At 35.1% G+C, this 13,569-nt stretch overlaps 1 protein-coding gene across 1 annotated transcript; it reads right to left on the bottom strand.

Moving 5' to 3' along the window:
- Positions 1-1,918: 1,918 nt before the first annotated feature.
- si:ch211-132g1.1 (T-cell surface antigen CD2) lies at positions 1,919-10,500 on the bottom strand. The gene is made up of 5 exons (XM_066661503.1): positions 10,385-10,500; positions 9,898-10,188; positions 9,550-9,768; positions 9,037-9,195; positions 1,919-4,796 (listed from the first exon to the last, which is right to left on the bottom strand). The coding sequence occupies exons 1-5, from the start codon at positions 10,446-10,448 to the stop codon at positions 4,507-4,509; spliced, it is 1,023 nt and encodes a 340-aa protein (XP_066517600.1). The 5' UTR covers positions 10,449-10,500; the 3' UTR covers positions 1,919-4,506.
- Between the last annotated feature and the right edge of the window lie 3,069 nt (positions 10,501-13,569).

The following is a 13,569-nucleotide window of genomic DNA, read 5'->3' as shown; positions in this document are numbered from 1 at the left end:
AAAGCCATTTTCAGGCTTGAATTATACTCATAATGAATGAATTATTAATTATGTTGTTTTATGGGGTAAGAAACTGAGGTAAAAAAAACTTTGGTAAGTACTAATAAAGTATAATATTTTAATTATCACTACAAATATAATGTATCAGAAACAAAATGTGTATACTTATGATACTAGCACTAATTTCTGAAACAAAATTCTGATACTTTCAATTTATTGGGATAAAGTTATACTAATTTTTTAGTACTTACATTTTGTATATTTTTAGTACATTTATTTTGTAATGAACTAAATGTTGTAAATGTAGTAATGGTAATTTGTATTACCAACACCCCTTACATTTATGTAGGATATTTAGCCTCTGATGCTTACTCCATAAAGCAGCAAATGTGTTTTCATGAGTAGATTCATGAATATTATTCATGAGTAATATGAGTATTATTCATGTAGAATACTTTATGTATTTAACTGCCAACTGTTAATAAAATGTACATTTTTTTTACATTATTTAAAAGATCTTCTTATATTTAGAATCAATGTAACAAAGTATAAAATAAGCTCCATGCCAGCTATACTTGACAAAACAAAAACTAAAGTAAATAATCCTGGCAGTACTTGCAGTTCAATTATCAACTATCATACATATATTTTTAAAAACCTTAAAAATTTTGTCTCAAGCTTTTAACAAAATCACATTTTTTACACTTCATTGTGAAGTTAAATAATAAACATTCAATAATTAATTCAATATATGTTCAAGAAAATATTAATTAAGGAAGGAATTTCAAATTATTCCATAATATCAGCTTAATTTATTAAGTTTTTCAGGGGTATGCAATAAGTATAAGATCATTATATATTATTTCAGATTAAGAAAAGATTTATTGCACTAACTATAAAAATATCCATTCTAAAACATTAAAATTTCATGAATGTTTTGATTTTTCTATATGAGTAAATAAAGACAAATAAATAATTAAAAAAACAAGCATGTTGAATATCCTCATTTTATAGTTAAAAAAAGAAATATAAACATGAGATGGTGAGACTATGATAAAACTGATTAATACTATTATTTATTTTATATTTTTTGAGTTTTGCCATAATGTTACTATATATTCTATGATAAACCCACTGTCACAAACTAAGGCCAGTATCACAAGAAGCAGTGCTTCATATCTCCTACACACAGGAAATGAGCAAAGAGTGCTAAAAAAAAAAAAGCTGACGATGTATCACTCAGTGGTTTTTTGCTCTATGTGCTTTTAAACCACATCCCTGTGATTGGTGCGAGGGAGGCAAGCAAAGGCTTGTAGAATGTTCCAGTTAGATGTGCATCACATTCTAGACTTGCGTTAACTAGTCAAACAATGAGCTACTTTGACACTTTCATTTTTTGCATAGGTCTGGTTTTGTAGCATTTTAGGTGGAGATGGCATCACTTGTTATTGGTTAACTGTCAGTTTGAAGTGGCTTGTCCTGTAAAACATTGGTGCAATTAATTGCTATGATTTTACATAATGTCCAACTAATCTGGCCAAAGGAATGAATAAAAATAAAGCATAAAATGTGTCTGCAAATGCATTAGGCAACAGTGTTATTTGCTATACATCATTAAAATACAATCCTACAAACATATTTTGTTGTTGTTTCTGTTAATATTTTAAAGTAATTATTTGTATAATCATTCATTAAACACCTTTTCCACTGCATAGTACATACTCTGCTTGACTTGGATCTTCTTGGCTCTACTCGCCGCTGGGTATTTTTTTAGTACCTGGTCACTCGTGGTTCCAAGCAAACATAGAGATTTGACAATCATGATGAAATGCATCTAGTACAAACTAGCCATTTGTAAAATCTCCATGCTACAGTAGACATAAAATTTGTTTTCATAAGAGCCATGATGGCAGCCTGTAAAATTACACCATGGCCTTTTGAAGAGATTCAAACATGTTTTTGGAGTAGTGGCGAACAAAAGACTCCAGCGAGAGCTGAATGGTGCAACAAGGAAAAACTCTACTGATCTGTATGAACTCATGCATGTTTAACCTGTGTTCCTTCCCAGAAAACAAACAAACAAAAAAAGAAAAAACATGCAAATACACGATGAGTAAACAACACTTAATATTACCGCAGCGGTTGTTGTAGTCTTCTATGCTTGTGATTCCCATTAGAGACAGTGTTTTGCGACATCAGTGGTTATATTTCGGGGGGAGCCATTGCAAGGCAATACAAACCAGATACCAAAGACCAAGAAGTGAGTAGAGTCAAATAGAGTAGGTACCATGCAATGAAAAAGTGCTATTCCTGTGCTGTGCAAAAATTGATGTTGCTGCTTCAAAATTCAAAAATGTACATGTCATTGTGCATACCTTCAAACTTAAAGGATGGCAGCATACAGTGGCCCACTATGTCACACATCCCAACATTTACGAAGCACTCAAAAACATTACAAGAAATGTTTTCAGAAATACTGCATTAAGGAAATATATTTCAGAAACATTGCATTTAAAGATTACTCACACCAGAAAAGCTCAGCTCTCGTGTGGAGTGTGTGTTTTTAATATTAGAAGTACAATGCCTATAATGGCAGAGACCCGGTCATTTGACTTATGTGACGGTCTACTTTTTAGACCAACTTTTTAGAACAAGAACCAACCATTATCAAATTTTTTACTTGAAATTTGCATTCTTTACACAGAATTATTTTTAGAAATGTACAGAAAAAATGATAGAGCATATACGAATAACTAGGCCTAAACTGAATGTTTTAAACACAATTATACATTTATGAGAACATATAAAATTTATGGGAAATACGCATTTTGAAAGAAATAAAACAAGAAAAAGTCAATTTATCATCAGTTAAGTGCTTTAATAGACTATAGGTGAAAACAGTAGGTGAAAGAGGCGCAGCGCTGTGTTAAACAATGTTTGTGAGAAGAATAGCCACATTATTTTCCTTCAGCTGAGCATTTCCTTCTATTATGTCTTCAAGTGTAGAGAATTCTAGCTTTGCCTCCCATTCATGTTCCATACAGACGTAATCACCTATAGTGTATGCGTAGCGCGTTGTATATTTTTTTAACACAAACAAATTTCATTGGGGCATGACTATGAAACCTGTAAAACATCATGTAATTTATACATTAAAACTTCTGATTTTCAGTTATGTACTAATTCTTTTGACATCATTTGAAATACTACCTCTTACTGCTTCACGTTCCACCAGTAGTACACGTACCACAGTTTGAGCACTGGTTTAAGTGGTCAAATTTGTACATGTTTTAAATGCGTCTTGTGTGCGTTTACATGTACACTTTTGTTCTTTTTCTGAGTTTTTTTTCTGGAAATATAAGGCTTTCCCCTGTGCTAGTGATATGGTCCATCACCACAAAATCAGGTTAACTAAATATACCCAAGCCTCCAAATTACTCCCCACCCCTTTCTGGTTCAGACTTCAATTTGAGAAATACAAAACAAAATGTAAAAATAACAAGCATGACAGGAACCCCTAATACTTTAAAACATCACAGAGTGTAAAAATTGTAAATATGAAATGTCTATGTCACTAAACAAATTATTCAATAATGACAGAGAAAGCTGTGTAAAGATGAGAATGAATTTATATTAAAAATTAATGTCTAATATTTCAGAATGTCTTGTATTTTTGGTAAACCTCAGGTAAATGGTTTGTCGAGAATTTACTATAAATTATTTATTGTTATTTGTCCTGTTGTGTGATGTATCCAAGAACCAAAAAAACAATGATTAATACAAAATGTTCTAAATTTCAATATCTGCTTATCTATCCATTTCTCTGCTTGTCTATCCATCCATCAGCAAATCTATCTGTACATACAGTACCAGTCAAAGGTTTGGATGTCTTCTCATTCAATGATTTTTCTTTGTTTTTTATTATTGTCTACATTGTTAATGAATATGGAAGACATTAAAACTATAAAGGAACACATATGGAATTATGTAGTAAAAAAAAAATTCTTAAACATACCAGAATATGTTTTATACTTTAGATTCTTCAATGTAGCCACCTGTTGCTTTGATGACAGCTTTGCACACTCTTGGCATTCTCTCAATCAGCTTCATGAGGTCGTCACCTGGAATGGTTTTCAGTGACCAGCTGTGGCCTCATCAAGAGTTTATTTGTAGAACTGCTCGCCTTCTTAATGTGTGTGAGACCATAACTGCGGTTGTGCAGAAGTAGGGGCTGGTACACAGTTCTATACAGTGAATAGCCCTATTCCATCAATGACTAATGAGAAGATGTGTCCAAAATTTGACTGGTACTGTATATCTATAGCCTTATTTAAATTTCTTATTACAGCATATACCAGAAATTAATGGTGAACACTACTTATATATACTACATATATATAACACTACATATATATTCATATCTCATGTAAGTTTGCCTCACCTTCACAGAGGGGTCTTAAACTTCTCATCACTGTTTACACCAGAAATAAATGGTAAAGTACTCCCTCAAGGTTGCATGTACAACGGTCCTTGATGCTTTTTGGGGTTTTGAACTTTTTTCCTGGGTTGTGGTAATGGCGGGGGTTGTTCATCATCATCATCCACAGGAGGTGGCGGAGGTCGAACGCGGGGCTGGTTCTTGGTTCTGGGCTGTGTCTTAGGTTGAGGATCATTCACTTCATAGTTAGAGACCTCAGGGTCTTCTTGGGGAACAGGAGGTGCTGGCTGACCTCTTGCAGTATACTTCGATCTTTGTGGAGGTGTATGGAAGGTGTTCAGCCTGAGCTCATCTTCATCTGCAGTTAAGAATAGAGACAAGAGACTCACTGTTTCCATGTCTCATTCAGTTTATTATTTAAGATCAATGTTCTTAGAATTAATAAAAACCTAGTCAGCACTGCAACAGTCAAATAATAACAAAAAAATCTTCACAACCTTCCTTCAGCTTGATAGGAAGGAACTGGTATAGAACCAACAAACTTAACAAGCACTTATTTGTTTTCTTCTGCTGTTCTTTTTTCCCCTGCTGGTTGATGTGGGAATGGGATTGTCAGGTTCATGTTTATAAATGGGACACATATGGAAACAGTCATATCGTCCTATCATGTCTCACTATAAACTTGGAAGAGTGTGGTTATACAAAAGGGGACAGAGCAGAGAAATTAGAGCAGCAGTGTTGTCATCAGGAACAGCAGAACTTGTCACACAGAAAACCCTTTTTATGTGTACATGTGTGTGAGTATCCATATGAAGAGAAAGTAAAATCTGGGTTGAGCTTTGCCCATTTGGAAAATACAAATGTAAAAATGTAAATGTAATTGATGTTCTTTTATTTATTGTGCACACTTTTTCTAAATATGCTTTTGCTTGTACTTTTTCAAAAAATATGAACAACGGCATTATACTTGTGTTGCAATTACTTTGCTTTTAATAATGCTCTATAAATGAGAACACTAACAATATGCAATATGGCTTTTGTTTTCAGTGGGAGACAGATCTGCACTGCAGGGAGGCCAATCTAGCATCTGCATTCTTTAACTACAAAACACAGATGTGCAAGTTACCACTGCTTTTGGCACTTACACACTTCCTTTCCATGACAGAAGTGAGCTTTTGTACTTTTGAATTGTATCATTCTATGCTTCTCTGTGGGTAAAAAATGGAAAGGGGACTCGTTGAAATGTGCCATATATTTTAGTTAGTCTAATTCAGAAGAGCTATAGCCCAGAGAAGTCACAGTATTTTCTGGATATTGCTGATTTATGGCCTTTGTTTGCTTGGTAGGTTCTTGCATGTGATATAGTGGCAACCTTTACTCACAGGCGTTTTCAAATGGATTCCCAGTCCAGATATTTCTAAGGATTATTTGAACATTTTAAATATGGCACTAGTATTAGCTGTATAAACTTATTGGTAGTTACTATAATATGTATGTATTATACTGCATTTGATTGGATTTCTAAACGAGAAACAAATCCGCTGCTTCAGTCAGTCCTCAGCCATGAGTAAATAACTAGGCGAGTTCTGAACTGAACTAGTAAATCTTAATTGTTTTTCATTTCATTTCATAATTTCATTTCAAATTTCTGAAGCTATTAGCCAGCCTTATGTTACTGTGTTGTACAGACATATATTAATACATAATCATTGCAGTCTATATGACTGTTGATAGGAGGATCTATCAGGATAAACATTAAGGGATTATGCTACTGCTTTTGTTTCAGCTGAACCATATCCAATGTGTTTTTTTAATTATTATTACTTAAAATACCTCAACAACCCTGAGTATATGAAAATTATGAACAAAAATTTGTGGACTGCTGCTCATCAAACATGCCTTCTAAAATCAAGGGTATTAAGAGGTTTTGTCCCCTGTTGTTTATTAGTAGATTTGCTGCATAATAGTTTTGGCACATGTTGCTCCAGAGTGTCCTATTCTACTGGCATTGCCTCATATGTAGTATAAAGTTATGTATAGCTTAGTTCACAATTAATAAAGGCTAATCGGCACACTATATATTGTATTGTACTAAATCCATTTAAAAACAACGCTTAACAGTTAATGTAACTAATGTAACAAAGCTTAACAGTTAACACATGCATTTTAGAATTTAGTTTGTGTGTTAGTGCAAGTTTAAAAGATGTTTTTCTGCATTGCGTAGATTATGTGGGAATTACTCAGGACTGTACATTTTCTACATTTATTTGGTATTATTCAGTAGAAATGTTTTGTTTTGTCTTGAAGTTTTTCTGCAGCTAAGAAAAATGTAAAACACTGCATATTAAACTAGCTTTCAGTTAGTGTTGCTGTTTTCTGTGCATTTCTTTGAAAGGCACTTGGGATGTGACTTGAAGATACTGGGTTGATTAAAAAATGTGCTAAAAGGCTAACTTACATTATGTCTTGGTACTATTAGTCTCTTAAAATAGTTTTACTCAAAGAGGAAGTAAAACCAGATTGATTTTAATGTCACTATAAATGAACATTATGACTTGTGCCAATTTTAAGTTGCATTAGATAAACAATGGTGCCTTCTCACAAAATAACTGAGGATAACTGAGTATCTATTGTCAGATTGAATTTCTTAACAGCGCAGGAACATCTGTTCATAAAATACAAGCTGATAAGAGATGTACGAAGACTTAAATATGGCAGCTCTTCAGTTTTACAGTCAGTTTTACATAAAGGAGGTCAAACAGCTGTGTTCTTACTAGGGATTTTTTTAAAACTCAGAGTTAAATGAGATGATGATATATATACATAGTGGGAAATTCAGTTATATGTTATTAGACTACAAAATATGAGAGATTTTGAAAGGGACAGAAAATATTGAAGATGGAACATGAAATATTGCTCCACCTAAAATTCAGCAAGTGCTGTTTGGAACCTAGTGTACCTGTAGTACTTATGCTTGTTCTTGTGACTACTTCCTTTATTCAGATAACACCAACATTTATGATCAACAACTGTTTACTAGAGTTTTTTTCTTTCTTTGTATGTGTGTGTGTGTGTGTGTGTGTGTGTGTGTGTGTGTGTTATATCTGCATTTAGTAATTTGCATATAACAGGATACTCATATTATGAGATTCAAACACTTCAGACTCCATATCTATTTTGCATCTTCCATAATTGCTGCAGTCAGTTCAGTTGTACCTTTGGACCAGGCTTGGTACAATCCGCAGGGCCAACAGGAACAACCTTGGTGCAAGGTACTGAACCCCCAAATGCTCCCCAGGTGCTGGGGATTGCTACCCCCGCTCTGGGTGTGTGTTCACAGCCCCTAGTGCACTAGTGTGTGAGTGTGTTCACTGCCACAGATGGATTAAAAGACAAATTTCATTGTATGTTGTACAATGACAAATAATTGCACATTAATATTATAATTATCTTAATGCTGTCCTGAGTGTCCATTAGTCACATTCACACAAAATGTAAATGAATCATTCATTCATTCATTTATTATCTGTAACCGCTTATCCAGTTCAGGGTCGCGGTGGGTCCAGAGCCTACCTGGAATCATTGGGCGCAAGGCGGGAATACACCCTGGAGGGGGCGCCAGTCCTTCACAGGGTCAAAATGTAAATGAATCAATAAACACATAAATCAAAATATCGTGAGTGGCAAATTATGTATATCTTGTGCAAGTGAACGTCTATTCATCTAACCTGTACACACTGTAGATACTCTAAGTCCTGCACGTGAGATTTATTGCACTTCTGGTTAGATTCCAAACTGCGATGCCTTGTACTTGTAGATGTGTAATGATAATGAAAATTGTGAAAAAGCTTAATGGGGTATTCCCTCAGACATATGGCCATATTTATCACAGTGGCGTGAGGGTTTCTCATGTAGTGCCATTTTGACGTCTCAAAAGGTCACACCCATTAAAGGCTCATTTATGCTCTCTTTCCTTACGTAAATGAATGCGTTGGCTTTTTCTTTGTGAATTCATCAGTTAAATAGAGGTTCAAGAGATAGAACAAATAACAGATTCTTGTATTTATTGCTGGCTACTTGAAAATGTCCCTAGGTGAGATGAACAATTATTTGTCTACTGCATTTAACCCATCTGTGAACACACACACACACACACACACACACTAGTGCACTAGGGGCTGGGAACACACACCCAGAGCGGCAGGCAGCCATTCCCAGTGACCAGGGAGCAGCTGTGGGTTTGGTGCCTTGGGCACCTCAGATGAGGATTGAGGGTGGAGGACTGTTAGGTTTCTTCACTCGCACCGCCCTAATTTTCCTGCCGGTCGTGGGAATTAAACCTTTCAGTACTAAGCCCTCTTCTCTAACCATGGCAACCTACACATTCATAGGTCTGAGTGTGTGAGCGTGTGTTGCCCTGTGAGGGACTGGTGTCCCTCAAGGGTGTGTTCGTAGCTTGTGCACAGTGATTCAGGATGGGCTTTGTACTCACCGTAACCCTGAACTGGATAAGTGGTTACAGGCAATTAATGTATTTATTGCATTTTTCAAAACAAATCTCAAATTTGTGCCAATCATATAACTGATTCTTATCTTACCCTGCAGGTGTTTCTCTCGTCTTTTACAGCTTTGACAGGCACAAGTTACCAGTACTATTATCAACAAAAGCACAAGACCTCCTCCACCAGCGAGGATGCCCACCATTATCCATAAGTCAAAGCCAAAGAGTTTTTGTCCTTCTGAAGGTTTTGGAGAACCTGTGCAAAATGAAATAGTACATTAATGCAAAAATGCATAGTAAAGGCATCTATACGTGAACAACACAATATGTGAGAAAATGAATACAAGGAACATAAGCTGTACAACTCAATGTGAATAAATTAATCACATATTAAAAACAGAATGGAGAAATTTTGTATCTGGTTTTTAAAAACCTGGTACACAAAATTGTGAAACGTGATACCATAAACTTGGTGATAGCTATAACTGCCTTTAACATTATAACTTTAACTTTAACAATTTAACAGCATATTCTGTAAACATCAAAAGATTAATTTAATTCCTTATTATTTACAATTGTATCAATGAGTAAATAAAACTGAAATACTCACATGATACTGGGACGTCACCACTTGTATTATTGTAAAATGGGTTACTGACAATACATTGATAGATTCTATTGTCCTTTCCAGCAAATGTTGGTCCAGTAGAGAGTTTCTTTCCACTTTCATTCCAACTGAACTCTACATTACTGCTTGTAACTTCACATCTGAGGACACTCGGCTTGCCGTTTTGACAAGTGAAATTCACATTTGGCTTAGGGATCTTATCTGATAAATATATTAAAAAACACAGCATTTGTGTTTATGTTAATTCATACACAGTATCTGTGAAGACCATTTTCACACAAATTAAGGTTTTATTATTTAAGATTTTATAACATCATATGTATCTCTTACCATAAACACAGAGCGTGGTTGAGTCCTTTAGTTTCAATATACCATCTTTACTATAACACTCAACACTATATTCGCCAGCATTTTCGATCTTCACATTTTGGAGCCGCAGGGACCCTTTGTCATCCATAGCTGTATTACTGGCCAGTGAAGTTGTATTTATATCCTTTCTCCGGATAATATTTTTATTAGCATGTTTCCATTTTATGTCATAATAAGCTTCAGGTTTTGAAAGCTGAATGGTGACAGAACCTCCGACTTTAGCCTTGTTGGCACAGTTTTCACTACTGCACTCTGAAGAATGATTATAGACATGACACATGACACACAAACAAATATTTAAAATTCTGGCTTGAAAGATTTACTTTCACCATGCAAAAGATATGTTACAGATTTTAAGAACCAAATGTGTTGGCAATGTATTAAATAAAACTTTCAATCAAATTGATCACAACACCATCAACAATATTAATACTAAATGTCATCTTACCTGTAATGGAGAAAAAAATCAGGACACAGAAGAGAGAGAGTGTGACACCAACTTTGAAGTGCATTGTTCTTCTAAAACATGTCAAAGACAAATGCAGGAAACCGTTTCAGTTTCCTGTATTTGAAATGGAGTTGTCTGTTAATGCTGAGTTGTGTGTCGTTTTGTCCTAAAAACAGATGTAGTAATAGCTCTCTGCTGCCTCCATTGAACGTAGCAGTTTTACAGCTGGCCCAAATAAATGGATTTGCACACTGGCGCTTAGCCTGTAAGTTCAAGGTATGAGAAGATACTCCATTCTACTGTGATCTATTCAGCAGTGTCCAAAAAGTGCATACATATGTGGGAATTCTTGGAAAGACTTGTATGTGTCACATCTTCCTTTCTACATGACAAATGTTTCTTGTGACATGTGCCATTTGAATTTTCAGACTTCTCTTTCTTCCTTTCCAGATCACCAAATATACTCATCAAGAGATTTAAATTACTCGGTATGGATCATAATGTTTAACTCAAGAAACATGATAATGGAGTGCAACTGTGAGATAATGAAGAACAATTAGTTTATATAATAATAGGTTATTGGGCCTAAAGGTTGTGTATGTCTACTCAAAGTTTTCCCCCTTTACTTTTCTGACAGCTTGTACATTCCTGGGAATCATTTACAGTAGATTTTAAAACATTTCTTTGAGTTTTTAATGGCATTCGCTCACAAGAACATTACTGAGATTGGGTTCTGATGTCGGGTGATTAGTTCTAGATCATGAAATACAGCAATAAATCAATATAGTGTAACTAGTTCACACTATATTTTTGTCATGTTCTGCTCTGTTTGTGAAATGTGAATAATAATTGTACTGAAACTTCATTCTGCTTTAAAAACATCTACAGCTCTTTTCTTTATTTTAAACACAGCTTACATTCCTTCATTTGTAAACATGAATGTACACCTAGAATATATTTATTTAAGGGACACAGTTGTACCATAGTGTGTAGACTCAGTGATTATGAAACTGTCACGATGCCAGACCTTATTCAGGTTATGTTGTGAAAAGGTACAAAGGTACATCTGTGGTGCATGCCTGGATATCAAGCTCTGGCCTCCAAATTGTGTGAATTTGTCATAAAGAATGTACTAATAGAAATGCTCCAAAATTATTTGAAATGAAGTCTTTTTTTTCTTTTTACATTTTCTTCCACTGAATTCTTTTTCCTTCTCTTGTAAAGTTACATGTTTTTAATTGGACAGCGACAATATGTAGCATGTGAGCAACGTTCCAAATCACAAACCGAATGAAACAATCTTGTCAACTTGTGGCATGAGGCTTTCGATGATGAAGAGAAAAGTGTTTTTAGGGGTTTAATCAATGTTAAATGATCAAAGTGGACTTTACAGTTTGGAACCATTTAAAAGTCTATGTTTTTTAAAGGGGAATTGATTATTTGTGGAACTAAAAAGAGTTTGCCAGTTTTAGCTCCATTACTCATCATTGTTTATGTTTAGAGCATCATTCTGAGGCAGACTTTGTACATATAGCTAAGCGCCCACCGCTATTCTGACAATAAGTTAGCTTCCTCAATAAAGTCCCAACAGGGCAATGGAGGCCACAGTAATGGTCACTAGAGAAAGCAAGGCCACGAGATGATCTGCACATATTAAGTCGCTTTTATTAATACAGAACTGCATGCTACAAAAACATTGTTTGGGAACCATTTCAAATAATGGAAAACAAAACAAAACAAAAACAAAAAAAAAAAAAAAAGGAAACAAAACTCAGAACAAAGCATACAATTAGGAAACATTCAAACTTACAGTCAGCTTACAGTCACATCATGTCAACTACAATGGCACCGAATAGATAATTCTCTTGTAGCTTTTTACAGCTTCTTGCAAACACCAACATGCCTATTTTTTCTATCTACCTATATGTAGTAGTGTACTTAAAAGTGGCAGTTTGTGTATTGTTTTGTTATTTAATAGTTGTTTTATGAACCTCCTAATATACTAATTTGGCCCTTGAGGGTTTATACAGTATGATGTCCGCCTTTTTATTAAGTTTAAATTTTAATATTTGACAATCTGCTACCAAACACATTTGTTATAGCAACATTTACACTACATACATAGCAATATATGTAACATCACAGCAAAGTATGGTTTAAAAAGAAAAAACAAACAATTGACAACGAAAGCCTACAACGTAATAAGAGGGGGAGTGAAAATTATTAAACATTTTGGCCTGAAAAATCTGTATACAATTCTACAGTCCTGTGGAGATGAGACTGTGCAATAAAAAAGACGGGCTTTAGATGAGATCCAACTACTAAAAACATGGTACCCACTATCCCCATTTCAAGTTTTCTTTTCTTCTATTGTAAAATGGCTTATAGACACGTCTGAAGGGTCCAAGAAGCCACTGTGGTCAGAGCCGAACTGTCCCTGAGTTGTCCAGCGGAGCTAAGGGCGAAGGCATAACAAGGTGAAGATGTGGGTTGTGTGAGGACGAGACCAGAGGGGCCGGTTTCATAGTCAGTGATAGAGGTTGCATTTGATCAGTCTGTGATTTGGATTCTTTTGAGGGTAGAGAGGTGGTGACCATGGAGGGGGAGGATGGGGGGGGACTCTAGTAAGCTTCCATCTGAAGAAGGACGACTGGCACAGCTGCCTTCACCTTGAATGTAACAAATGCACTTTTTTTTCTCCTGCAAACAGAAAGCAGCCTTGTTTTAAACTCCTACATAATCTCAGCAGTGTTTTCTAACTTGCCACTAGGCTTGATTCATTGGGCCTTAGCACCCATTTAAATGCACACTTTCACAACACCACCAAAATCCTGAATATATGTGTGTGTGTGTGTGTGTCCCGGCAACGTTCAGCTTGTAAAAATCGACTTTGCCATGTTTGAACATTTTAACATATTGATTTATAACCTTGGGTGAGAGAGTGCACCTAATTTGATGCTACTGCTTTTTGAGAATGCCAATACAAACAGATGAACACCTGAGCACTTTTCGTTCTCTGGACATATACATATATATACACATTTTACTGCACTTCAGTGTAATGGATGTGGTTAAAATCTGCTTCGATGTCCTCCGCTTAAAATCTTATGAGTTATTAAATGAACATAAATAGAAAAAATAACACACACACACACACGCACACAGAAGACACAAATGCATTATCT

Source organism: Hoplias malabaricus, chromosome 2 (genome assembly GCF_029633855.1).
Source record: "Hoplias malabaricus isolate fHopMal1 chromosome 2, fHopMal1.hap1, whole genome shotgun sequence".
NCBI lineage: Eukaryota > Metazoa > Chordata > Actinopteri > Characiformes > Erythrinidae > Hoplias > Hoplias malabaricus.
The sequence above is the reverse complement of the archived record's forward strand: the minus strand, read 5'-3'. Positions and strand labels throughout refer to the sequence as shown.